We start from the raw sequence: 26032 nt of genomic DNA on the forward strand, positions 1-26032 counted from the left end.
TGAATTAAAAGCTGTTTTACTGCTGTTTTGTGCTGCATAAGCTCATAAGCTCGCTAGAGCTGACACTTTTGGTAACAGAGTTATACCGACATATAGTTGATCTCGAAAGACAGTAAACACAGTAAACCCCCAAAAGTTGATAAAAAACTATTTAATAACATTAAAAAAAACACCACAGATTTCAGAGACTGTGGCTTCCGCAGTTTCCTCTTAACTCACAGAGTCAATGGAGCCTCTGTAGTTCTCACAGATGCAGCCTGCTGGCTCTCGGGTAACAAGGACAAAGTGTAATTATTGTGCAGCACTCAGTCCCATCAGAGACTGCCGAGTAATGTCTCCTGGTCCAGACTTTCAGTGCTGCAGGTTACCCTCAGAGCAGGCTAAAATGGCTTGGAAACATTCCACAGGTCTGTCTTCTCGCTGTCGTCCTTATCGCACAAAAATACAAAGCACGAGTGAACAATAAAAACAACAACATCAATGCCATGAATTCAAAACACCCATTTCTATGTACAATTCATGATCTAATCTTTCACACATACTTTTTATTTCTTGCATTATTTAATCCAGTGTGCATGACCTCCAGTATGTGGAATCGTTCTTTTCGATACCCAGATAAAGGAACTCTTTCCCTCCCGTAACAGCATATAAGTTGTAATAAATAAGAACTAAGTGACTGTCCTCTCATCACCAAAGACTGCCCGCATACTCACAAGCAGCTATTTATTCTTTATCAGGTTGTTCTAAGAATGTGTGACTGTTGTCATGGGATTAAAAGTGGATAAATTAAAATGCGTGCAGCTGGGCTTTGAAAATCATTATTTCATAATGAATGGTCATTTTCCTGCGTACCTCAGTGAGACATGATTTTTCTCTGTAATTTAAATCCGAGACAGTTTTTTTCCATTTAGGGTCAGTGCTGTAACCAAAACAGCACTTAAGAAGTTAATGCTGGTCAAACACTGACGTTTGAAAATAATCCCAAAATTGAACGTTATGTCTTAAAAACCTTAATTTAACGACCACAAAGTGCCACGATAACAGAGAAAATCAACACTCCTCCCCTGTTATTACAGACGAAAATGAAAAAAACAAAACATGGTGAGCAATAAACAAAAGAGAAAGAAAAAAGAAAAGCACAGACAGAGTAAAAGTTCGGTAAAAGTACAATCTGCATTGGGATCAGATGGGTTTGCTCCTGAATGCTGCATGAGTGTCTGTGATAAAAGCCTCAAATCACTGAAACGTATAACTTCAGTATATTGCACTGAAAAGTGATAAAAATGAATGTGCCAAAAACAATGCACGGTCCTCGTGCGCTTAGTCTTCCTTTAGTGGCCCATGTCAAACCAGTGTGATGTGAGCAGTTCACGGTCCAAAACAAATGCCTCAGTATTCGTGATGCTGCATCTCGCTCCAGTTTGTGATCCACAACCTTTTCTGGGGCTCCTCAGGCTGAAATCCCAGGTTAAATTGATGCCGCTCAGCCCTGGAAATTCGAACCCCCTGGTGCTTCGGCATTATCCGGTAATAGACGGCGCGCTTGAAGAATCCATGCTGGAGGGAGAGGAGAGAGAAAGAGGTGACATTAACAAAGAGGATGAGCATTCAAGCTGCTGCAGACCTGGGACTGATGCAGAGGAGATTCAAGATTCAGAAGCAGAAGAGGTAGAAGACCCACACTGAGAGGAAAGAGAGTAAGCAGCATAAATAATCGCGTAAACATCAGTGGCTCAACACGTGTTAGCCCGAGCGGAGCACAGAAGCAGCAAAGAGCTGGAAAAAATTGGGTTAAGTTGAAGTTTAATCACTTCCCCCATCTCGTGCCGTAATTAGGTTAGTCACAGAAAATGCCGTGGTAGGGGTGTGATTACCCAAAAGCCCCACTGGTGCATGTTGCTGGACTCATGGGGGCCTCAGTAGTCTTCAGTTAGCCTCTCTGTCTCAGAGGGCTGAATCTTCATCTCAGCCTTCTGGGCCTTGGCCTCATACATCTCCCTCCTGTTGGCCCTCTGGAAGAAGCCACACTGGGAGAGGAGGAGGGGGGTGTACGGGTGTTAGACTTATGGCTCCATGTGGAGGTCATAGATCAGTCAAAAGAGTAAACTATCGCACCACCTGGAGGCAACAGCTGGTTTGATCTGGAGAAATTTCACACTCCAAAACAAAGAAAGTCATCGGTTCTCAGCAGACTCACCTTCCACAGGATAAGGATGATGATTCCCAGCAGTAAAATTCCTGCCACAGCTGCAGAGATGATGATCTCTAGTGGGAGTTCGTAGGGCACCTCCAGCTCCTCCACAGGGTCAATTTGTACTGTGAACTATGACAAACACAGAAATAAATTTGCAGCACAGCCGCGGCTCCTGACAGGCACTGTATCAGCTTTAAACTTGGCTTGTTCTCAGTTTTCAGTCTGCTACAGGATTCACATTAAACTGGCACCTGAAACTGGGATTTTTACAGACACCCCCATTGAAAAACAATCAAACATTGATAAAATATACATATATCATCATCCTCATCATCATCTATCATCACTCACCCAGCTGGTCTGATTTTCCATCTTGATGCTTGGGTTATTTGTGATCAGCATCAGGGTGGCTGCACCTGTGACTGTAACGCTCAGAGCATTGGGGTAATCCTGCACACACACACACACACACACACCACACACACACACAGAAGTACGCTATCAAGACCACAGTAATTTAACAATCATAGAGGTCTGTCCAAGTGCCTCCTGACCTCTAGCATTGTGCCATTCCACAAACGGGAGCGGACGTGAATCTTTGCTGAATCCGTCATGTTGAGCAACGGACAGCTGAACGTCACACACCGAGCTGTCCCCTCGTCGCATTTCTAAATCACATAATCAGAAAAAACAGAATGGTTTTGCTCACTAATGACCAGTAAGGAATTCAGTGTTGATGTGACAGTGTGACAATATGATACCATTTATTTTTTTCAATCACAGCCTGAAGTTCATTCACTTCACTCACCAACATAAAGGACTGTTTGGGAGTGAGCAGTGCCTGAGGTTTGACAATATGCTGCTGAGTCGCTTCCCCGTCGTCTATGAGGACCTGCCGTTTGGTGCGTGTATGTGTTGGTTCACTCAGCACCAGCTGGACAAGGAAGACGAGGCGTGAAAATTAAAGGAGGAAGCAGAAGAGACAGAGCCGTGACATCAGAGGTAATTGCTGCCTTAGATAAAGACATTACCAATTTCCGCTCAATATAGCACCGTCTATATCTGGATATTATGACTTTCTATTTCAGGCTGGGTAACATTTATGTAAGCTTACGCAGAAGCTTTTTTTCCAGAGTGTATTTCTGTACAGCTGTGGTTTGGCCTGAAATCCATTTTCACACTATTTTCCAGCCACATTCCTTCCTCCTGCAGGGTCTGCCTCAGATCTCACATGCCATGATTCATAAATCGTATGAATAAACCAACCTCTTAAACTCTGGCCAGTGATGAGCATGTTTAGAAGTGTAGATTTAGGCCAACAAATTGTTAATCTGGCAGAAATACTTCTTTCTAAAGACATGAATGTGGTTGTATTTATTTTGCATGGCTATTTCATTAAAGCCACGGACCTACTGTGGTTTTAAAGTCTTTTCTCCACAGTTTCATTAAAGCTGGGTTCAAAACCTTTTTTTGCTGGGATTTTGGCATCTTTTGTGTCAGACATGTAGAAATGGATAAAAAATAAAGCTTTTTAAGCAGACGTTTGAAATGTCTCTGGATGAGATTGGACATGAACAGTGATCACACCCTCATGCTGTAGTTCAGTATGCAATTAAAGCAAACTCCCAAATCGAAGCTTACATTGAGCGGATTTACAACGTTTCCCGGGGGGTTACACTCCATTTCTGATTGCCCAGAAACAACGATCTTTGTCAGGTACAGCAGCCACTTTCCATTTGCCACCTCAAAAGGCCACTTAAACTCCACAGCCAGGGTCCCCAGTTCTCCCAGTGGCTGCCCTATTAGGTTCACCTAAATACCAAAGGAAATAGTAAATGGGTTAAAAAAAAAAAAAACTGGACCATACCATCAAAAATAGCATCCACCCTGTAGTGTCTATTTCGCTTAATTTTTTTCAGATGCAGCCACACAAAAGCTCCAAAGACAGGGTGGAGATGAAGAAATGTGGGCGAGGAGCCCTCAGCGCTAGTGGTCTAATGTAGTCTGAATGAATGAAGTGACTCACATCGAAGGTGAACTCCACCAGACTGCCAATGTCACTGGTGTTGACCATGGCTGACTCGCCTTTGACCGTACCACCAAATTTGGTTTGCACCTGCGGGTTGACTCTGGAAAGAGCGTAGGTTTAAGATGAGTGCGCACAGCATCAGATGGAATGTGCAATATGTGAGTGTTTACGCGGAACCTACACGGAGAATGAAGGGATGATGGTGTTTTCAATCATCAGGGCCACAGTAACAGGCCTCAGGTCAGCCTGTTCACTAAGACTGGAAACACAACCTTCATTAGAACACTGATGATGTCAGAGTCCATCGCCACAACAATAAAAAGGGCCACAAAAAAATACTGCACTTACGTGGTGAGCATCAGTTGGGCCTCCAGCTCTCGGGTGTACAGATCGATCCCTGATGTCTCAAACTTGAGCTTAAGTGAAACCTGATCATGACATTTTTTTTTTTAAATCCTGATTAAGAGGACAAAAGAAGGAAATAGTGGGAGTTTGTCTACACTTACCTTTTCATTCCCTTTAAGAGGATTTCCCAGCTCGCATATCAACGTTTCTTCAAAACTGCATTGGACATCGTGGTCCTAAACACAGGATTCATGTACTTTTTACAGCTGAAATGCTAATTTGTGTGTCTAATGGAAATTCAGTGGTCTTTCAGGAATAAAACGCGTGTCATAAGGAAAACAAGCAGCTCAATTTTTCCACATTCTGTCTTATACCCAAAACTAATGCTCCACATGCTTGGAATACCTTCCATATATGATTCAGATTAAAGAATCAAGGCATCTGGAGAGAAATCTGAGTTGTCATCATTTAATTGTGGTTGTTGAACTTAAAAACATACAAGTTAACCAGTGCCAGTAACCTAATATAGAATATTAGGCGGTAGTAATACTAGGTTATATACTTTCGTAGGTTACTTTATGATCAAAGAATGGTAATCCGGAACATAACCAATTTAATTATGTACTCCTTTTCCCATTGCTAAAATTTCATTTAAAATTTCAATAAAATCCATTCTGGCGTTATTTTGCTTACAGCCAGCCAGCCAGACAGACAGACGCTATGACGTAATCGTAATAACGTCTACAGAGGACGACGCGCCTGTGCTGCCCCCTAGTGGACGTACCGCTGACCTGACGCCAGAGTACCTCAGCGCGTCAGGGATGGTGACGTTAAGCGCGGCCTGATGAGCGTCCTCAGCCAGCTTCCCGTTACTGGGAACATTGGTCACCTCAATCTTCAGCCTTATTATCTTCACACTGCTGTTTAACTGAAGGACCTGGAATTTGCCCTTCCTGGGACACGATATGACATTTGTTAACTCATTTTTCATTATTAATTGAAAGACAAATGCAAGCTATAGCTATTGTTTCACAATTGCATACTGCATTTTGAGATGTGTTTAGGGACTATAAAAGCTGCAATCAGCATAAAAAAGTAATTTCATGAGTTAACATCTGTCAGAAATTGCTTTGGAGAATATTTTTTAGAACTCAGAAAAAACACGTAATATATCGATACTAATAAAAAAAATAATCTGGAAATATATTTGCACTTTGCTACCTGGGATAAGAGTTGTTGTTTTCATCAATAAACCTTGCTGACACCTGCAGGTTACTGCTGCATTTATTATCGGTACCACATTCCTTCTGAAAGTTGATCTGCAGGAGAAATAAAATAAATAAATTTATCATCACATAATCTCAGGCAGGATTAGGTTACTGTTAGAGCTACCTCTGTTATTTCAGAGAGTTTCTGATCATGGCTCAGAATTGGATAAGAGTCCAGATTCTGCAGGGACCGCCTGGATTTGGGCTTTGGCTCGCTTAAGGATACACTGAGTGAAAAGTCCACGGGTTTCAGTTTGTCCATCACTGGAGTCTGCAAAGTGATTTCAAATGCTCAGATGAAGCTCATTTGTGACACAAAGATATTGCGGCACTTTGATCCTACAGAACAACTGAAATCGTACCAGCACATAAAGTTTCACAGTCTGGCACTCAGATTTAGAAGACGGAAGACTCAGGGATCCGGTGAAGGTGTCGTCGAGATTATCTTGAAAACGAACTCGAGGGCTTCTTTTTCTCCCTGTGTCTGCCTCGATTGTGTAGTTCACCGCTGTAGAACATAGAACACGTTGAGTGATTTACAGGTTTTACAGAAACTCCAGGTGGTGAAGCATTAATGTCTATGCACACTGTATGTCCAGCACAGCAGATTGAAATTCAAAACCATTACTGATTGACAAATCACATGAGTGATGGATTGTGACTGATGAGAACAACAACACTCACTGATATCTTTCTTGAAGTCCTTGTTTCCATTGCTCAGAGTGAAGGACATGCACAGAGTTGCTGTTATGCTGCCAAACAAAGACACAGAAGCTGAACATGGTTCTCAGACCGCAGGGGAAAATAACGCTGATTTAGACTCAGCAGACGACTCACCAGGGAGTGTTTGCAGGACACTGGTTTGGGTCCACAATCTTTGGCTCCACGGTGAAGTCTGTGGTTAAGTGAACAACAGGACGAGCCCTGAAAAATAACATAAGTACATAATAAATGAGACTGGGTGGACTTTAAACAGGAAAAAAAGAAATAAAACAAACAAAAAACTCTGTAAAATGTTTTTCACCTGAGCAGAGCAATGCGGTCATCCAGGGAGCCGACCAAGATGTCAGGGTAACTGTTTCCATCCATGTCCATCCCTCCATTGATCGAGTATCCGAAAGTCTTGAAGCCTCCGTTACCCAAAGTCTTACCTTCTATCACCTACAGGGGGCAGCATCGATGCAGGAGATCAGCACAACAGATGCGAAACTCTGAACGAGATCTTTCTGGGGAAAGTTTTACCTGGCTGTGCTGCTCCGAGATTCCCGTATCACTTCCAAGCCATATGTAGACCCTCCCTGTGTCTTGGAACGGAGCTCCGACTGCAAAGTCTGCAGATGAATGAAAATGAAAACGATGTGCTGAGAGGAAACTGCGGTTAGAAACTTTCTCCCCTCAAGGTGGCAGCATAGCACCAGTTGTTGGTTGTTTTTTTTGCCTAATATGGTCTGATTCTGTGCTGACATGACTGCAAATACATACAGAACCACGGGACCTTTTACACAAGCCGTGTTGTTATTTTATTCATCACTTCAGAGAAATTGTGAAAACATAAAGGAGGATTTTAGCTCCATACCTTGGAATCCATCTTGGTTGATATCACCAACAGCGGCTACAGCCAAGCCAAAAGCAGAGTTGGACGGACCTTTGAGCACCAGAGTGGCCGTCTCTTGGAAAGATCCGTTTTCATTCATGAAGATATAAACTGCTCCTCCCTGATCTTTCATGCGGTCAAAATAAAAGGGAGCGCCAACAATCAGGTCATTCCAGCTGCAAGGAAAGGTAAAAGCAGAATGTAACATGCAAACACACATAGCTGAGGAGGCCGCGCCATTAAACGGACACATGAAAAGACAGGTTTTCATTTATCATGTCATCATGCACATGCTGAAACAAGCAGAGGCTGCTAAAAACACACGCTACACCTCTGCAAAGTTCTGGTTTATGAGGAAGTAAAGGAACATCTGCTGGTATTGCTTTAACAGACGCACTCATCATTGTTAAGGTCGGTGACAGCCAGGCTGTTCCCAAAGTACGAGCCCACTTGTTCCCCAGGAATGGTAAAATCCAAGGCGATATGCCTGTTATTCTTTGTCCCGAACATCACGGCACCCTTGGACTCATACCGAGGGGACCCTGTCAATACGGTGTAATCGTCACGGCTCCGCACCTTTTTCTCCTCCAGAACTGAGTAACCTGTGGGCAAAGGCACATCAAATCTCCATCCCACCCCAACTATTACACAGTTTATCTGATGCACGCACGCGCAGGATATTTACCCATATAACTATGTGTTTTTTTCAGCTGGCCAAAGTCTTTGACCACAGAGTCCCAGGAGTTTTCTGGGTCTCTCCAGGTTACATGAACATTTCCTTTAAAACAAAGCAGAAAAGAACAATCTTACATTGCTTCAACAGAGCAATGAGCAGTCTTTCCAGACACAGAACAATGTCAATGTTAGACTGCTGAGTTTCTTTGACACTGAATCTCCATCTGTAGACGTAGCCTGTTAAAAGTGCACTTTGCGATGACATCACTTGGCATTCAAAATAAATACAAAAGAACCCAGAGTGAGCCCGCTCCTTCCCCAATTGTTTCATAAATGTCATAAACGCACCCCAGTATCTTCTCAGTGATTGCATGGAATATGATTTGTTGTATCTTGGTGCACGGCTTTTCCTTCTAGTGGTTTTTACATTTAACAACCCCCCCCTTCCATGTTATCTCCACAGACTGGGCTTTTCACAGTGTATTCAAGATGCAGGCAGCTAGCAGATCGAAGCGATTTGAGACAAAAAAGAAAACGCACTGAAACCATGCAAGATCACGCAGTGCACCATTAAATGCCCCCTCTGAGGTACTGACTCCGCCCACCTTGCCAATGGTAGCTGCCCGTTGCTCCAATGTAGACGTCAGTGTCTGTCATGCCCGCTGAGATCCCCATGTTGCACATGCCCTCAAGCTCCATGTTAAAGTTGGGGTTGCAGACCTCATATTTGTCTTCTTGCCATTCATCTAAGGGGTCATAGGTCAGGTCATTGCCCCTGACGTAGCACTTTCCAATCATCCTCCAATCAGCCAATGTGATTTTCACATAGCGATGGCCACATGCCTGGATACCAGAGGAGAAGCTTTTCTTTAATGAGTCACATGAAATTTTATAAATTGGTTTTATTTAGTCATACTCTAAAGACAGTGACAGTAACTGTTGTCGTTAGCGTATGCATAGCAAGTGAAATATCAGTACGCTGCAGTGAGGATGCTGAAGCTTAAGGATTAAAACATAAGGATTTTTATCTCCCCACATATCCTCTACTACAGATCTACAATCTTAATCTATTAACTTTGACAGCAACAGTGAAAAGGCACCCGTCTCACTGACGGTGAGTAGCGCGGTTGTCATCTCACCAGCACGCGGCCCCCTGTCTGCACTCTTTGACTGGCCACCGTCACGCCCAGCCACATGCCCTCCACCATCTCAGATTGGGTTGCTGTGGAAGATTTGAAACATTAGCAGAATAATTCAAGTTTCCATTCCCTTTCACATTTAACATTAATGTCACTCATACGCAGAGAGAACCAAGTTTCAGTCCTCAAAACATAAACAAAATTGATCAAATTCCTCAAACAGGAAACACTCATTTGGATTAGATCATGCCCAGACACATATTACCAACACAAATGTGACTGTAACCTCAACAAAGAGAAGAATCTTTTAATTATGGCTCTCCTACCTGAGGCTCTGGGAGGCCTATTCACCTTCAGATAAAACCCAGAGCCTAACAGTTAATAACCTTTCATTTAGAATGGAGCTAGTGGGGGACCCTATATATGAACGCATGTTTCACAGCACAGATGGGGAGTCTGGGGCTGAGATTCCATCCTGGGTGAATGAGGTGAAAGCTGTCTGATTATCATGTACAGGTTACAATTTACAGTTGTAACTCATCAGAAAAGAATGTTTGCAGCATCCAGCATGAATGGACGGGAGCAACACAACTGATGTTACACATGCAGTTCCAGTTACTCAGAGAGGAGACAGCTTTGGCCAACTTTGGTGATAACAGACCATATGGAGAACCTTTAAAGATGAGGCATTTCTGCAGTGAGCAGCTGTAAAGGAATAAATCCTAGTCTTAGAAAGAATCAGGGCAATCTCAAGATCTCCCCCACACACACCTTTGTGCAGCTTGGATGCCTCTGAAGTGCAGTCTGGTTTTGAGGAGCTTTGTCTATACATTAAATGGAATATCAGGAATAAGGAATTATAATCTGAGTTCATACTCCCCTCATAAAGTCCACACGTGCACCTGAAGCTGTCTGTCTCCATGAACTATCTGTTCCACTTTCACACCAACTTCCACTTCTTGCTCAGTTCTTTGAAGAACTTGTGTTTTTTAAGGGTCAAACAAAATGACTAAAAACCAAATCACTGCTCACCTGACCCGACCAGATCCATCCTGGTGCAGTCGGTGGGGTCGGCTGTGATGGGACAAGTGTAGACGCCACCAGTTTCGTTGACATTTTTCATAAATAAGGCTTTTTCTTTGGGCGCTCCTACAAGCAAACTGGAAACATGCAGACAGAAATGATAAAAATCATTAGATTATATCAGGACACCATCATGGTGTCCAGACAGTACACCGTGGCAAAAGATAATCCTTCCAGTCAAAACACACATGAGGTTAAATTTGAATATTTCACTTCCAGGTTCCATTTGACTTTTAGAAATGACTTGCAGTAAAACTCTTTAACACTCTCTTGGGGATTGGCCTGGCCTGTTTGTCCCCTCACCTGCCCTACGTCATCAATTTGAGTCATCAGAATGTTGAACTCTCCGCTGGACTGCATGTCAGGATGCATTGTTTACTATCAGCACCAGATTAATTCGCACCACTTTGTGGGAGGAAGATGTCGACAACCAGGCGTGAGACATGAGCCGGATGTTCTGGGCAGGAACTTGAACTGACACGAATGTGAGTAAAAACCATTACATCTACAAAGACATTACACCTCTTTCCATTCACACATTTGCTTTACAGCTTTTAGGAAGTGGTTGCTCTGCAGTTGATGGTGCCCACAAGGCAGGTGCAAGTGGGGAGCAAAACGTAATAAATAAACTCTTACTGATACACTTGATACTGTTTAACAAGATTCTTGGTATATTAAAAAAAATAAACCCACTTCTCAGCCCACAAATCCTGCGTCTAACATGCAGATTTGTTTTGCATTTCATGAATTCTATAGGAAATATAAGGGAAGTGTGTACCAGGCTGCACCACTCCAGCACTGCTCTCCAGTCAAACCCAGCCTCAATGCCCCCTATCCATGCAGAGCAATCATGAGAACATCTCATGAACCCTCCCTTCAAACAGTTTTCCCTCTGAAGTCACCTGAACCAGTTAGTCTTTCCCCCTAAATCAGTCATGTGAGTTTGTTTCCAGAGGATTAAGTTAGCCCATTACTGACTAGAAACCCAGCCACAATGACAAAATCTGTCAGTTGAGAAAGCAAGTGAAACAAAATGTATCCTTTTCTGAGGTAGAAGGCTGAACAACAGCAACAAAACGAGCAGCAACAAAACAAGGATGTGACCAAAAACTTGCCTCTGCCACACTGATGAGAACTAGGAAGCTCTCTGAGGGCTGTGGTTTCCTCCGCATGTCTGAGATGCTGCAAATGACTGATGCTGGTGGACATGCAGACGGACTAACTGATGATACTCTGGATGGACATCTGTAGATCTGTCTCTGTCCACTAGCATTATCGATTCTGACTCATGTAATCATCATAAAAACAGCAGCAGCCAAATAAAAAGAAACCAATCGAATTTATACGGTTATAAATTACTCAGAGGGTCAGTTTGAACTTTGCTCAGGAAGGTATTAAAAAACAGAGAGAGAGAGAATTAGGTCAAACAGTCCCGTGTCCCTAACAGGACCCTCATTAACACACTTATTATAGTCTCACGGGTAAAATGGGTCACCTGTTGTTCTGGATACGTTGACTAATGCCTTTGATTTTACAGCATAGTATGTAAAGTCATGGAAATGGTATTTTAAACTGGTTTAAAGTTATTGATTAACTGGACAAATGTGCCAAGATATTTATACAGTGACCGGTTTGGTTTCTTCTCTTTATTTTGCATGTGTCAATGATTTTGCTCCCCAGTTTTATATTTAAATGTGTCTATTGAGGCAAACTGATATGCTGAACTGGACACTCATTCCTCCCCGTGCACACACATACTTGGCTGATCTGAGTCTGATTCTGAGAGAATTGGTGCCAGTTGCATTTCTAACACTCTTGCCAAGTACTTTTAAGTCTCTGGAGTGTTCAAAAGTCACAAAAATGCTCCCACAGAGGCTCAAGCAAGCATCAGAGCTGATCTTTCATATCACTGTGATCAGGTCAAACCCTGTCAACCACCAGCACGAGGATTTGGGCTTTTCTGAAGTCTTGAGAGATAAAAGCATGGACTCGGGAATGACAACACATCTCATATCCTGTCGAGCATCAAATGCTACAACGTGACTTTTCCTTCTATCTCCCCGTGTGCTCATCACTTCCTCATAAACATGCTGCTGGAGGCCCACAAAGGGAAGGGGAGGGAGGGCAAGCGGCAGCTGCATTCCTACTGAGAACATGTTGTAGTTTGCCCCCTCTGACGAACAAGTGATCGGAACGGCTGGCTAAATCAAACATTCTCTTCAAACACACCTTGTGGAGCCGAAGGTGTGGCCCGCTTCGTTCCGTCGGGAAAGGAAAAATTCCCAGCAGGAGGAAGTTCTGTGGCATCACACAGGAGAAGGTCAGGAGGAGTGAGAGACGGATGGAAGGGGAGGTCAGGCTCCCTATGAGCAAGAACACGCACCGTGCTTAGGACCCCACGTTTGCTGAGGGGCCCCATTTTAAGAAATATGCGCAGTTGAGCAATCGCTTGATCGATGCGCATATAAGACGCACGATGAGCACCATCAGCAAAGGTAACGACAGCTGTAATCTGACACCACGCACGGCGTCCTGATGATCGTCAACCAAAGCAACATATGCAGTTAATGAAATTCACACCTTTTTCAAGGACTTCCCCTAAAAGAAACCCAGATGACCTTGTATCATCCCCCGTCAGAAGGAGACAGGGCCAGTCAGGACAAAACCGCTCTTGTTTAGAGGTCATCTGTCTTCTTCATTGGAATCCAGACTGAGCAGGCGTGCGAAGAGATCCCTGACACAACTCTTTTCCCCGCTGTCCCTGCACGTAAATGTCAAGAGTTCATAATGAGAATTGAAAAAAAGAGTGAAAGTGAGAGAAAGTGCCAAAGTCAGAGCTGAATGCTCGTCAGCTGTGTGCAGATTACTCTTTTACCAAACGCTCCCGGGTTTGGGTATTTTTTATGCCTGTGCCTGCTCGGGTGTTTCGGCTGCAGTTAGTGTGTTTGACTGGGATAGATCACTTTTGCAGGTACGCTTCAGTTGGACCAGTTTGTGTCAGGGTGTGGCCTCGGCCCTCAGGGCTAAGAAAGAGAAAATCCTCACATACAGAACCTCAGGGGGCTTTTTTCCCCCACCTGAACAGGTCTTTTTAGAAATCATTCATAAAACATGACAGACGTCAGACAGCTCCTCTAAACAGCTGAACTCCTCAATATTGAAACGGATAAAAAAAATAAAACAGTAAGTTAGATGGATCTCACTTTTTCATCTCGTCTAACTTCTCTGCTTGCTGTGTGTTATCTACATAAACCACTGTCAACAGGTACACTCATGCAACGTTACCATCTGCTAACCATGTGTTCCTCATTCTACCACACAAAATGAACAGAGGCTCCATGTGATAACGTCCGTTGAGCTAAGTAACTCCTTATTTATCCTTCATCTTCTGTGGAGCTGCAGCACCATTAGCGCAACCTTTTTTTTGTAACACCTGGACACCGAGAAGCCTGTCGGGATGCAGGTGACGAACAGGAAACGGACGTGGGCCAAATTTCTGCCTCTTTTAATCAGTAACACATCTGCTGGAGGTTGAAAATGAAATCGGTGAGCAAAGATATTGGGCAAGGCTAATTTATAGTGGTGATTCATTTCCAAAGAATAAGACCGAACAAGAAAGCACAAGAAAACACAGTTAGTGTGTGTTTTTTTTAATCGTTGTCTGTTTCAGAAGCGCTCTGATATACCACTGTCTCACAGGCACATAGTAATCACACTAGTCACACTCAGCACACCCAGCTAGTCACACATTGACCGAGGATGCGTGCGTGAAACCGTTGCTACAGATGAGCTGATTCTGTACCTTATGTACATTGAACAGCATTAAGCTCAAATGACAATCAGTCCATCCCCATGTTCTTTACACACACACACACGCACATGTGCAACTTCTAACGCCGTATCTCAGCTGGACAAACATCCTGTTTGAAGACCACCATCTGCCATTGGTGAAACAGTAACAACAAAGCAAATGAAGCAGGTCATCCAAGCAAACTCGCCTCCCATTAGAACGAGAAAAAGCTTATCTGTTGTGATGGTCGGTCTGGTGTCTCTACGATGCTCCAACAGCGTACACCCATGTAGCCTTTTGCTGTCCCTGCATGAATGATTGCAGGTGTCTGACACAGGCAGTCATGCTACCTAGCAAGCTACAGATACTGTACTTGCAAAGAAACTGCACGGATGAAGCAGGCACTGGCACAGCTGGTCTATCTCGCAACTCGAAAGGAGCGCCACAAACTCGGCAGGTAACAGCCAGCCAGCCTGTATCCAGCCAGTTTAAAAAGCTGGATTATTCCAATGTATCAATAATTTCTAATGCTACTAATGACAGACAGCACGTTACCACATACAGTGGCGCCCACACTACCCAGTGTAAACTGATACTTCAGGATCATTTGTCTTCAAAGATCAAAAACGACATAAAGGGGCAAAGGTATTGAAGCATATAGTTTTTCTAGCTCCTGGAAGCCCTCATTAGCCCGGAGGCTGCCACTACCTTCTTTTCCTTGCTGTGTGGGGGCATTTGTACAGCCAGGAGAAAAAAGACGGGTTCTCTTACACTTTTGTTAGTCCTCTCTGCGGGGACAGTCAATGAAAGCCCCACCACGGAGGTTCTCCTCTGTGGGGAGCAGCGGGATGCCTGGGCCTCCACCGCGATCTTTTTTAGCGTGTTATTAGAAGCTGTCATTCATTTAGCTGCTGCGGAAAATGCAGCCGAGGCTATTACCGCCTCACTAGGGTCAGCTAATAAACGCCATAAAGTTTAGAGACAGGCAGAATAGACAAGCTTATTTTACTGAGCACTTCAGCAGCTGCCAACCCTTAACTCAGGCTCCAATAAATGTGGGTAACAAACAGTGTGTGACACACAACTCCACCTCCTGCATTGGTGTTTCACTTTACAGCATTTACTGATGAAATCATATTATTTCCTAACAATTAATCTTGTAAAAATTAACAAATTAGGACTTTGTTCATTTCTAACTTTCAAAAATAGGACAGTTTAATGATAAAAACAAAAGACTGGGCGACAAATCAATTCACATAGGTCCAGAACTGAGCCAAACCAAAAGATTTTTTCTAAACTGAACTAAAAGTGAACATGTTGAGGTTGGCCAACAGTGTTTCATATGAACATTTTACAAAGTCCCGATCCAACCTTTTCTTTTATTGCAGGAAAGCCTTTTGTCTGAGTTGCTTGTACTACTGCACGAGGGTCAACCAGACAATGCTGGATTATCACAGCTTGTCACTGTGGCGCTATGAGACGAAGAGCAGCTCCACGAATGAGAGAATGCTGGGTCACCCCCACGACTTACCCACCAGCATCATTTAAACTAACTTGGCCTTACACAACACTGAAAATGAGGTTGGAGGAAAACGAGAGGGCGACCTTCTGCGTGTTCAAACTCAACATGAGATGGTTTGTGTTTTTAAAGCTGTTTAATCCTTTTATGTCTCAGCTGAAAAGGGAAGGGCCCTGTCAAATTGAATGGCTGACTTTCATGGCTTCAGGCCACAGCAGTCAGACAGAGATGAGCACTTCAGCTCTGATTAGCTACTCATCAGTGAGGCAAGTTAAATTCCTCCCCCCTGGTCGCAGATGCTCCTGACTGTGAAATGAAGGCAGCAGCGCCTGCTCACAAATTTAAATTTTAGCGCGTTTGTTTGTGTTGTGCAGGAACACCCCCCACAAACACACACACACACACACCCATCCCCAGAAAACGTCCTTCTTGCTCCTGTCTTGTCTCAACCTGAAACCTGGCAGGTTGTGACTGTGCAGAGAAGGGCGATACATTCCAAACATACCACGGGGTCAGTGGACTGGAAGAGCCAATAGGTGGCCAGCTGACTGCCCAGTCCCTCCTCCCGCCTTCAACAGAGAACAAAAAAGCCCTCTGAAGGGAAAAAAAATCCCACTAAATGGCTGATCCAAAAGAAAAGTGGGATTGGAGAATACCCAGTACAAATTAGCCTCAGGTAGCTTATAGTTATTCAGCAAACTATTTTACTACGTGATTATGCACTATGCTGAATTTTAAATGACACTTTTCTACCAGGATACACTTATAATCTAGACTATTTATAATATCTTACAGCAATTTGAACAATGGGAACGGGAACCCATTTCTCTCAATACCTCATCTGGTTTGACTCACGAATGTGCAAAGACTGGCCACTGCTGTGCGTGTCGTGGCTGGTTTTTCTGATTGCACTTTTCAAATATTCACACTGCAGCCCACACCACTAATGGGCAGACGTGTTGCAAAAAGAAACAGCTCTGGATCCAAACAACAGGGCCATAAAAGCAGCCATGGGGCACATTGGGAAGCTGCAGAATCACTGACTTGGCCTGTGTGCACAGCTCCGTGCGTGCTCAAGGAACATTTTCAGTCAACATTGGAGGCTGCAGGATTACACTGCTGCAACAGCAAAAAGATTTCAGCTCACAAAAGACAGACTGATAACAAGGAAGTGAGTGTGAGAAAGTTCAGCATCAAATTTAAACCTGTCTGTGTTCCCCTTTTAAAGACACCTAGTGACAGCTTCAAACCCACTACATACATTTCTACTTACAGGAACATGAGCGGGGTGTACTTTATTTTGGACAGTATACTTGATTTGCCACACTGTTAGATGCAATGGCCTATTATATGGTCACAAAAGCTAGGCTAGCTATGTATACAGGTGGTTTGATGCAAGTGTCAAGAGCCAGGAGACTTTAAAACTATTTCTGGTTTAACAAATGATAGATAGCAAGGCAAGGTAATTAAATTAAATTTGACCAATGCCATGTGCTTATAGCTGCACATGGCATTACCTTTCTGAAAGTTGGCCTCACCCGTATAAAACTTACAGATTTGAGTCCTGCTGTCGGCGTTGCCTTATTTAAATGCAGTGGTAGACACCCTGAGTGGGGAGAGCACTTTATTAGACTTTGTGGGGGTCCAAACACAACAGATTACTCATGGGAAACCTTTGACTCCACCCACAGCAGTTTCTGATAAGTAGAGTTACAACTTTTCTGTAGGTGTGCACCGTTTGTTGATCGTCACATAATCTATCAGAGTTTACAATATTGTTTTAACAAAGCAGAGCGTTGAGTCTTTTTGAACCAATCAGGCCACCTTATAATGATGGGATCTCTCTTTTTGGAGTGCTTTTGATTTAGCATTTGCTAACTGCTAATCTCCGTACATTCATCACTGCCACTTCACACCAACATTAGTCTGTGTTGAACCCATAGATGTAAATGCAAATTAATGTTACTTATTTGGTGGTTTACAATATTCTTTTCCACTATATTACAACAAACGCAGATAATAATAATTATGTGCTGCCTGGGTACTCGTCGGTGTGAGAAGGGAGCCTCAACTGTCTGGGTGAAATCAGAAAAAACTGATGAATTTTGATTTAAGTGTCAAAACATTAATGGGAATGTTTAATGTTAATCTTTCTGATAGAAGATAAAAAGGTGCCAATGAATGAAATCCAAAAGACTAAAAAGCACCATCTACAGGCATATCACGAGCAGAATCCACAATGTAAATGTATAAAATAAAATAAACGGAATAAGGTAGGCTGCCGAAAAAAAATCATTCATTCAAAGAAATCCAGAACGACATCACCATCATCTTTTTCAAATCTGTGTGGCTCCAGAACACCAGACACAGCAGTGAAAGGACACATTTTAGATGACGTTTCGCTTTCGCAAACAGGTGGATTAAAGAACTACTTTTCCTGTTGGGGAAAAGAGGAAGTGTGTCGCGAATAACAGACAGAATAAGAGCTGTTGCAGACGAATCTAAAACGCAATAAAAGTCTCATCACCAGGTTGTGCGTTGAAACAGACACGTGTCGGTTCTGCGGAGCGTGAAGTGCGCAGTTTTACGCCTCCCGACAAAAGCAGGTGCGAACCTACAACCTGCGCGTTACATGGATCACTATAATAAAGGCGCACACCTCTCGCATGTGCACAAAATGATGACTTACAGGTACTTTGTGGAGCCGACAGTCTGCTTATGTTGAGCCACAGAGAATCCAAAGAAGCTCCCGCTGGTTTTGCCTTCCTTGATCACAGGAAAGCGCTCATCTATGTTAAATCCAGCGCACGTCTGCGTCCCGTAGAAAACAACCAAAAGGGTGGAAAGCAGGAGTCGTGGAGACATGTTTGTGCGGAATCCACGTACACTGTGGGCCCTGGCCGGCACTGAGCTCCAACAGGTAGGTTGCGCTTCACAGAGAGCTTCCCGTGGAGACTCTCCTCTGCGCCTTCACACTCGGCGTAAAAGCGCTCTCTCTCTCTCTTTCTCTCTTTCTCTCTCTCTCCCCCCTCTCTCCTCTCTCTCTCTCTCTCTCTCTCCTCTCTCTCTCTCTCTCTCTCTCTCTCCTCTCTCTCTCTCTCTCTCTCAACACGTATTATGTTCACTCACTACAATGCGCTCAACTACCCCCTCCCGTGAGCCTCTACGCATATTTATTTTAAATTAGATAGGCTACTGAATAGATTATTACACATTATATTATTGTTTCATTATATTATATATAATTCATTAAATATTCCATTAATATACTTTTCATCTTGATGCAACCTTCAGAATGGGTTGGTCTTCTTTGTAGAAAGACAACCACGGGAACTTTAATTTGGTCTCTTGTGTGAAATTAGAGTAAAAATATGATCAGGCTTCTTTGACTGTACTATGTGCTTTAGTTTTATCGTACCCGGAGTCCTGATATGGGAGTCTTTTTTTTAACTCGTTCTATCTGGATGTATTTTGGCAGTTTAAAGCCAGGAAAAGGCATGTGTGGCTTTGATATGTCTCTGCACATAAAATCACCATACAGACCCATTTTAACAGGATTTTTTGCCGTCACAGTGAGGGTAAAAACTTAGAATAGAATCTCAACCCATCCTGCATGCACCTCTCCTCTGTTTGCTTGTATCTGTGCACTACTTTGAAACCCTTCATCAGGCTGACTGATTCCTGGCCAAACTCTGACATCAATTAAATAATGAGGTGAACTCCCTCTCTGCTTGTCCTGACGCTGTCAGAGTCTCTCTCACCCAGAGGCAATCTATCCCTCATCCTTCAGATCTGCTGAAGTACCCTGAAAACAAGTTGAAGCACATTCCAAAAATGAGTTGCAATACAAATCTTGGTCATAATCTGTGTTTGGGCATGTGTGTCTGTACCACTGAGGCCAAGAACCTAACAGAATCTATCAAGTTGCCAGTGTTAACCCAGGTGTAGACCTTGAGCTTTTGCATTTTAATGTTATTTACCATGCAAAGGCTTTATAGCCTTGAGGCAAATGTGGAACATGCATGTGTATACAGTGTCAACATCCTGTTGCTTTATCTTCATCTGCAACTCTTACAGCAGTGACGTTGCACAGATCCATGTGATAAGTGTCGCTGGAGATGTGACACAAAATGACTTAGAAACAGGGAGGAATTTAAAGCCACCAAGTCACAATAGGGAGGCGCTCTGACCTCTCTCCATTTGGCTCCGTGTCATTGATTCCACTGCTTTTTGGCTGCACAAACACCCGATCCCTGAAGCCCCCCAGGGGTCTCAAACCTAACCTTAAATATCTGCAACGTGTCACTTAGGTGAACTGACAGCTGATACTGACAAATGTTCAAAATATTGGCAACAAAAGGCCATGTCGCTCCCGCTCCAGTCATTGTATTTATACTCCCATATGATGCATCGGTGTAAACCTGCGCATGAGAGTTGCAAATACTGACTTTGCATTTTGTCCCAGCTCAGTGTAGCACTGATTTTTTACTGCTAGGTCACGTGTTGTATAGTGTCAATCGCACAATATTGTCCTTTCAAGACGGGTTTTGAGAGAGGGCTGCTGGGATTGAAGAGTGGGATGCTATGTGGAGATGTGAACGTGTGATAATGCAAATGGACGGCAGCGTGGGACAGAGGAAATGTAAAGACGGCATTCCTTTGTTCCATAATAGCACCATTACGCTTATCTCGACTTGTTATTGACTCGTTCTTTGTGTAAAATCTTCATGGCAAGAGCAGCTTAGTGCTGGATTTTTCTACGTCGACAAAATTAAACATCATTGTGGACGAAATGGATGGATCAGAGTCAGGTCATATGGACGTGAATATTAAATCTTATTAGCCAGCCTGGTGGATTTAACATAAAGAACAGGACATTGGATGAGTTTGAAACACAGCACGCTCTCACGCTGAGTCCTCGCTGCACCCTGACAACAGAGCGAGTCGTTGCCATGGAGCTGAGAGTTGCAATGGAGTCAATATGTAGTGAGCGGTGATGGAAAGACAGTGTGGTCTGTTTTGGCACCAACCAGAAGCTCAGATAACCTTTCAGTGGAATACAACATGATGTTCCCCGTCCAGCTCAGCAAACCTGGGTGTTAACAACCGAAACACAAACACATTTATAGACTCTGACCACAGCGACCAGTAACGTGCTCTTTCTGGTTGCAAGGACCCATCATGCTTATGTCAAGGTCGTGGCATTGTCAGTCATAATTCCTCGTATACACAAAATCTAATGAGTTGGTGTTTGCATGCAGCAAGTCTTAGTTCTCAGGACAGGTTAGAGCTAAAATTATTCATGAAAAAGAATACAGTCTTCTTTTCAGCTAACCACCCCATTGTCAACAGAGAAACGTTTCTATTTTACTTGTTTTATTGAGACACAATGCATGATGGAACTGCAGAGGAGTTTTGGCATGTGTGTGTACTGTATATAAATATGTGTGTTTTTGTAAGGAAGGAAATGCAGCAGTGGTTTTGGAAAGCTTGCTGCTTGCTGCAGTTGCCGTGTGCTGGAATGTATAGCCTCAGGAGGAAGGTGTGGATCTGTGCACCCTCCCACTGTTCAGTGGCACCTGTTTTGCAGCTTAGCTTCCGGAGTGATGGGAGACGCTGGACTCGCTCGCTGTGTTGTGGAAACAAAAGTGCTGCTACACAAACTCCTGTTATAATACTACTGGGGTAACAATGAACCTTCCACATTCATTCAAATCTGCATCAAGCGGCGCTCACTTGGGCTTGGGTCATTTTCAGTTCAGACTGAGGAATTCACCCAAATCCCAGCAAAACTCAGTAATACATTTATAAACTACAAAGATTAAAATATAACCTCCTCACATGGGTTTTGGTTGGAATCAACACGAGAAAAGCAAAACAGCAGAACAAGGAGACAGTAAGACAAATGTCTTAATGGCGTCTGGAAGATGTTTAAATGCACATAAAGTGGACTGATTATTTCCAACGTTCAGCTCATTTGCAGTTTTCATCATTCTTGAGTAAACAGTTAAGACAAATTTCTTTCAAAAAGCAATAAAAGTGTCAGAAATCATACAAACCACTTAAATCCTCACTGTATTAACGGTGCCAGGAGCTCCTGGCGGAGTCTGTGATTCATGAAGCACAAAAATGAAACTGACACACTTTCTTGACAATGGCCCAGCGTTAGTGGTGTTTAATCATTAGAGGAGGGAGACACTGTGAGCAGCATTCCTTTCTCAGCCCCAGAGACACTTGTGTTCAAAACTAACACTTCTGTTTTGAGGAGTCAAAGGTAAAGAGAGAAGTGTTTGCAGGGAGGCTGAATTTGCTGTGGCCTTGTGCCCAGAGGATTGATAACCTTGGGCAAGGGAATTAAATCTCAGATAGAGGCCAAGTGACTACCAGAAGAAGAAATGTTGCAGACAGTTGCTTCCCTTTTATGGTGGTTCAGGTAAGTTACAGATCGACAGCGAAACAGCTCTGAGGGGGAGTAAGAGGGTTAAAGAGCTGAGTCCACGGAGAATAACACCAGGCTGACCTTTAGCTAGAGCTTACTCATAACAGGACTCCCTGGGTGTGTGTTTAACTACAAGTAATGGTGGCTGTGGTCAGAATGCCTTAATATATTACCTTAGGACGTCACCCTTGACAACCAACTGTAACCTACAAATCACCCTTCTGCAGTGTTTGCTCAAGAAGTCACAATATAGGAAACAAACAGTGGGCTTTTATTGCCTTTGTGGGTTCGCAGCAGAAATACACACACACACACACACACACACACACCACACACACACACACACACACACACAAATGCAATTATAAACACAGTTGTCTGTGGACATGAAATATCACAAAATGGTTCGGAATATTGGTTTTCAATTGTCTCATGGGTTATTTTCCAATCTCTGTTCAGTTAATCCAGTTACCCAGAGCGCTGTCATTGTTGACCCTGGATAATAGGTGAATGTATAGGGTCGTAAATCTGATGCATGACAGTGGGACTGGCCCTAATGTAATCTGGGGGACAGACAGCAGAATGATGACACTATCTGGAGCGTCGCGGCAGTAAATAGCAGCGCTTGCTTGCTTCTGTGCCACCCATCCTCACTCCTCTGAGTTGCTATGATTCACAGATGACCTTGCAAAACCCTTTTGCTGCCTGAACAGCCTGTATGGCTGTATGGTTGCATGGTCACTGACCCCACCTGCATACGTCTGTCGTCCTTCAGACTCTTTATAAACATGTTGGATTTCTTCTCCTCTCATCTTTGTACTGCCAGTTGCATCCTGTCTAACTGTATGTGTTTATGACTGAACTTGTATGACCTGCAGATGAGTTCAGGGACATAACAGGATGGGTTAATGTGGAACACATCTGTAGTATGTCAGTATTGAGGGCTGTACTTGCTATTTGTGTTCAATGAGGCCTCAACTATTCACAACTTTACAATTACAAATATTGTTACAAATATATAAATATATTCTTACAGTTTTTGTCAATTGCTTTGGCTCAATTTAGAATCAATGGCCCAAAACACTGCACTCAATTAGCAGAACAGATTCCTTCCAAGATTCTTTGCAAAATGAAACACTAGTAAAAGAAACTATACACCACTTTATAAAAACAATATTTTGTTAAACACACACTTAGACCTAATTCTGTCTGAAGCTGTGCTTAACCTGAAGCACTTTTGGCAATTCTACTTCTCAGTGTTTTTAATACTGTAAGTCAAGTACAGAGAAAGGGCAAATATACAATACAAAATATTCACCAAAAACAAGACAAGACCAATGCTGCAGCTGGATTAATGTAATTTATTTCTCTCTATATACTCAAATCAGTCAGTATTTTAACAAAACGTGTGATACATGGATAAGGATATACAATTTGATTTAGTGCCTAACACGTAACAAAAATACACAGGCAATATCTTCATTGGCAGGACGATGAGGGAAGAACCACCATGAATGTTGAAACCATCTTTGAATGACATCTATTTGGTCCCAGGCCTGATGGGCACCTGAGCCTGGGGATGGAATTAAGAAACGTTCCACTTCCTTTTTGAGGAGAACTCCTTGATTAGATTCAGAAATGGAGAGGACAGTGGAAACCATTTCTGGACCAGTTTAGAGCGGTGGAATAATACAGTCCCAGATGACAACGTATTGTATCTATTGCATTGAGTTCACTGTGATGCTGCTGTATTAAAGTTCTCATTTGTGCTCAAGTGTGTGAAGACTAGTGAGGATCGGCATGCTGTGTTTGTTTTCAGCCCCCTCTCAGACCAGGGTGCTGAGCCGCCGCAGGCCTCTCGAGGGCACGTGCGAATATGGGGCTCTGCTCTTTGTCTCCTGCAACAAGCGGAGCCGTGCTCTCTAGACCTGCACATTTTCTACTCAATTGAATGACCCTGTCGGATCATTAAATGTCCATTCACGCGGGCTGGGAGTCCACATTAGGCCGAATGCAGAGGGGCCTGTCCAGGGGCCACAGCAGTCCAGAACGCTGTGGGTGGTTTCATGCAAATACTGTCAAAAGTTGCAGATTTTCAGTAGAATTTTCATGTGCAATTGTTGGTTTTGACATGAATGAATCATTAATGGACACAATTGAAAAATGATCTGTCAGTACTTCCCAAATCACCTGCAACATCGTTACTTATTTGTTCCTAAGTACGTCTATTTTTAATTGTTTCCTTATCTTAGTTTACCAACCTGACTGAGTCACTGCTGATGTTGACTAAAGGGGTCTGGCTGCACTTCACTGACGGAGGTGAAAGACTGTGGTGGGGCTCTTGAGTGTGTGTGTGTGTGTGTGTGTGTGGTGTGTGTGTGTGTGTGTGTGTGTGCTAAGGAGAAAAGCTTGCGGGGGGAGAACGGGAACTTCTGAAATCTGCCGTGCTTGGGCATGCCTGAAAAAAATGACAGCTCTCTTTGCTTTGTTAACAAGCCGAGCAAATAAGCAGGTGATGTCTCACACCAGACTTTTCTGTGATTTCCTGTCTACAAAAGGTTTCCTGTCAGGGGCATTTGAGTACATTTGTTGTGGGCATTTGAACTATGTAGATGACAAACACCTGAACAAAGGTTCTGGATGTTTTTTTTAATCACAGGAGATGTTTTTGAAGATGCGATTGATTTTTTTTTCCTCAATTTTATCGATCACAGGCTCAGTCCCTTCATCTGACTGTTGGAACGACAGTAAACGCATTTGCCTGCGCTGGAGCGATGGAGATGGTGCGGATTGATAATCAGCAGATAGTAAAGACCAGCTCCATCTAAACTTCTATGCGGTTTAGTCTCAGCCAAAACAAACATGCTGGGATCAGGGTGGAGCTTCCTGCTAAAATCCTGGGAGAGGGCATCTCAACCCGACACACTCAAGGAGAGCTGAGCTCTGAACCAAGGCTATTTATTCACTCGTCGGTGATAACTGCCAAAAGAGATCGCAACAAAGGGTTGAAAGGTCAAAAAGAACTGTGGGATAATGGGGATGTTACTATCGTCATGGGAGAATAGGATGGGATTTTTGGGTTTTTTTTGTTTTTTTAAACATAAATTTTTGGTTTAAAAGAGAATCACAAAGGACAGATGTTTTGAATTAGGCTATAAACAGAATGTTTCTAATCAGAAATAGATGTGAGGATAACTTCACCCCACAAAACGGCGTTATCGCTGTGTTTTATCCTGGCTCACAGCCCATTCAGAAAGTGGCCCCAGTGAATGTGAAAGTTTGAGTGGAAGGCGAACAAAGAGGCAGTAATCAAAGAAGTCTCTCCCTCTCTTTTGATCACTCGCTGAGCAGCTGCTTCCTCGGACCGCTCTTACTCATCCACTCCTGGCAAAGTAGGGCCAAGAGAAGAGGTGAATTCTTGTCAGGGTGGCTGCTGTTGCCAGGATGGGGTGCTGGTACAGATGCCTGTGTGCAGCTTGGGCTCTGTGAGGAGATTCTCAGAAGATGGGTCATGTGAGGAGTAAGGGATCAGAGAGGTGGGAGAGGGAGGAAACTATATGATCTTCTGTCTTTTCTTTAAGAGATCTATGCTCGAGCTGAAAAGAATGGACTCAAACTGGTTCATTGTACAACTCATTGAGCCACTCAATTAGTGAGCACTGTTGCAAATGCTAATTGACATGGAATTCGTTCCAGGTCAGAGGCCCATTTTCTCTGTCTTTGGGATGTTTGTTTACATCCCACAAGTATGCCCTCACATTTGGAGGCCTGAATATCATAGTAGTGAAACAAGGCGTGAAACTTACTGTGTGGCCATTTCCCATTACTCCTTTTTTAGCTTCAACATCAGAGATGATCACAACTGCCGTTTGTCAGTGGAATTGAATGACAGTGACATCCTTCAAGGAACATGTGCCCCTCTGCTTGAGTTTGCATGCTAAAGCAGCAGTTGCCATC

General features: G+C 43.4%; 1 protein-coding gene across 2 annotated transcripts; it reads right to left on the reverse strand.

The window, feature by feature from the left end:
- Positions 1–136: 136 nt before the first annotated feature.
- itga3b (integrin, alpha 3b) lies at positions 137–18634 on the reverse strand. Of its 2 annotated transcripts, XM_057038086.1 has the most exons (26): positions 18326–18634; positions 10277–10404; positions 9245–9327; positions 8711–8948; positions 8116–8208; positions 7828–8032; positions 7413–7606; positions 7079–7167; positions 6861–6997; positions 6674–6760; positions 6521–6588; positions 6199–6344; positions 5961–6107; positions 5790–5887; positions 5353–5521; positions 4730–4804; positions 4572–4651; positions 4405–4482; positions 4221–4323; positions 3836–4006; positions 3003–3128; positions 2749–2862; positions 2546–2644; positions 2198–2323; positions 1875–2027; positions 137–1557 (listed from the first exon to the last, which is right to left on the reverse strand). In XM_057038086.1, exons 1-25 carry the CDS (start codon positions 18499–18501, stop codon positions 1917–1919), a joined length of 3141 nt encoding a protein of 1046 aa, XP_056894066.1. In that variant the 5' UTR covers positions 18502–18634; the 3' UTR covers positions 137–1557; positions 1875–1916. The 2 variants fall into 2 exon arrangements, with proteins under 2 accessions (XP_056894066.1, XP_056894060.1); XM_057038080.1 differs by lacking the exon at positions 1875–2027.
- Positions 18635–26032: the final 7398 nt, after the last annotated feature.

This window comes from Takifugu flavidus, chromosome 1, assembly GCF_003711565.1.
Source record: "Takifugu flavidus isolate HTHZ2018 chromosome 1, ASM371156v2, whole genome shotgun sequence".
NCBI lineage: Eukaryota > Metazoa > Chordata > Actinopteri > Tetraodontiformes > Tetraodontidae > Takifugu > Takifugu flavidus.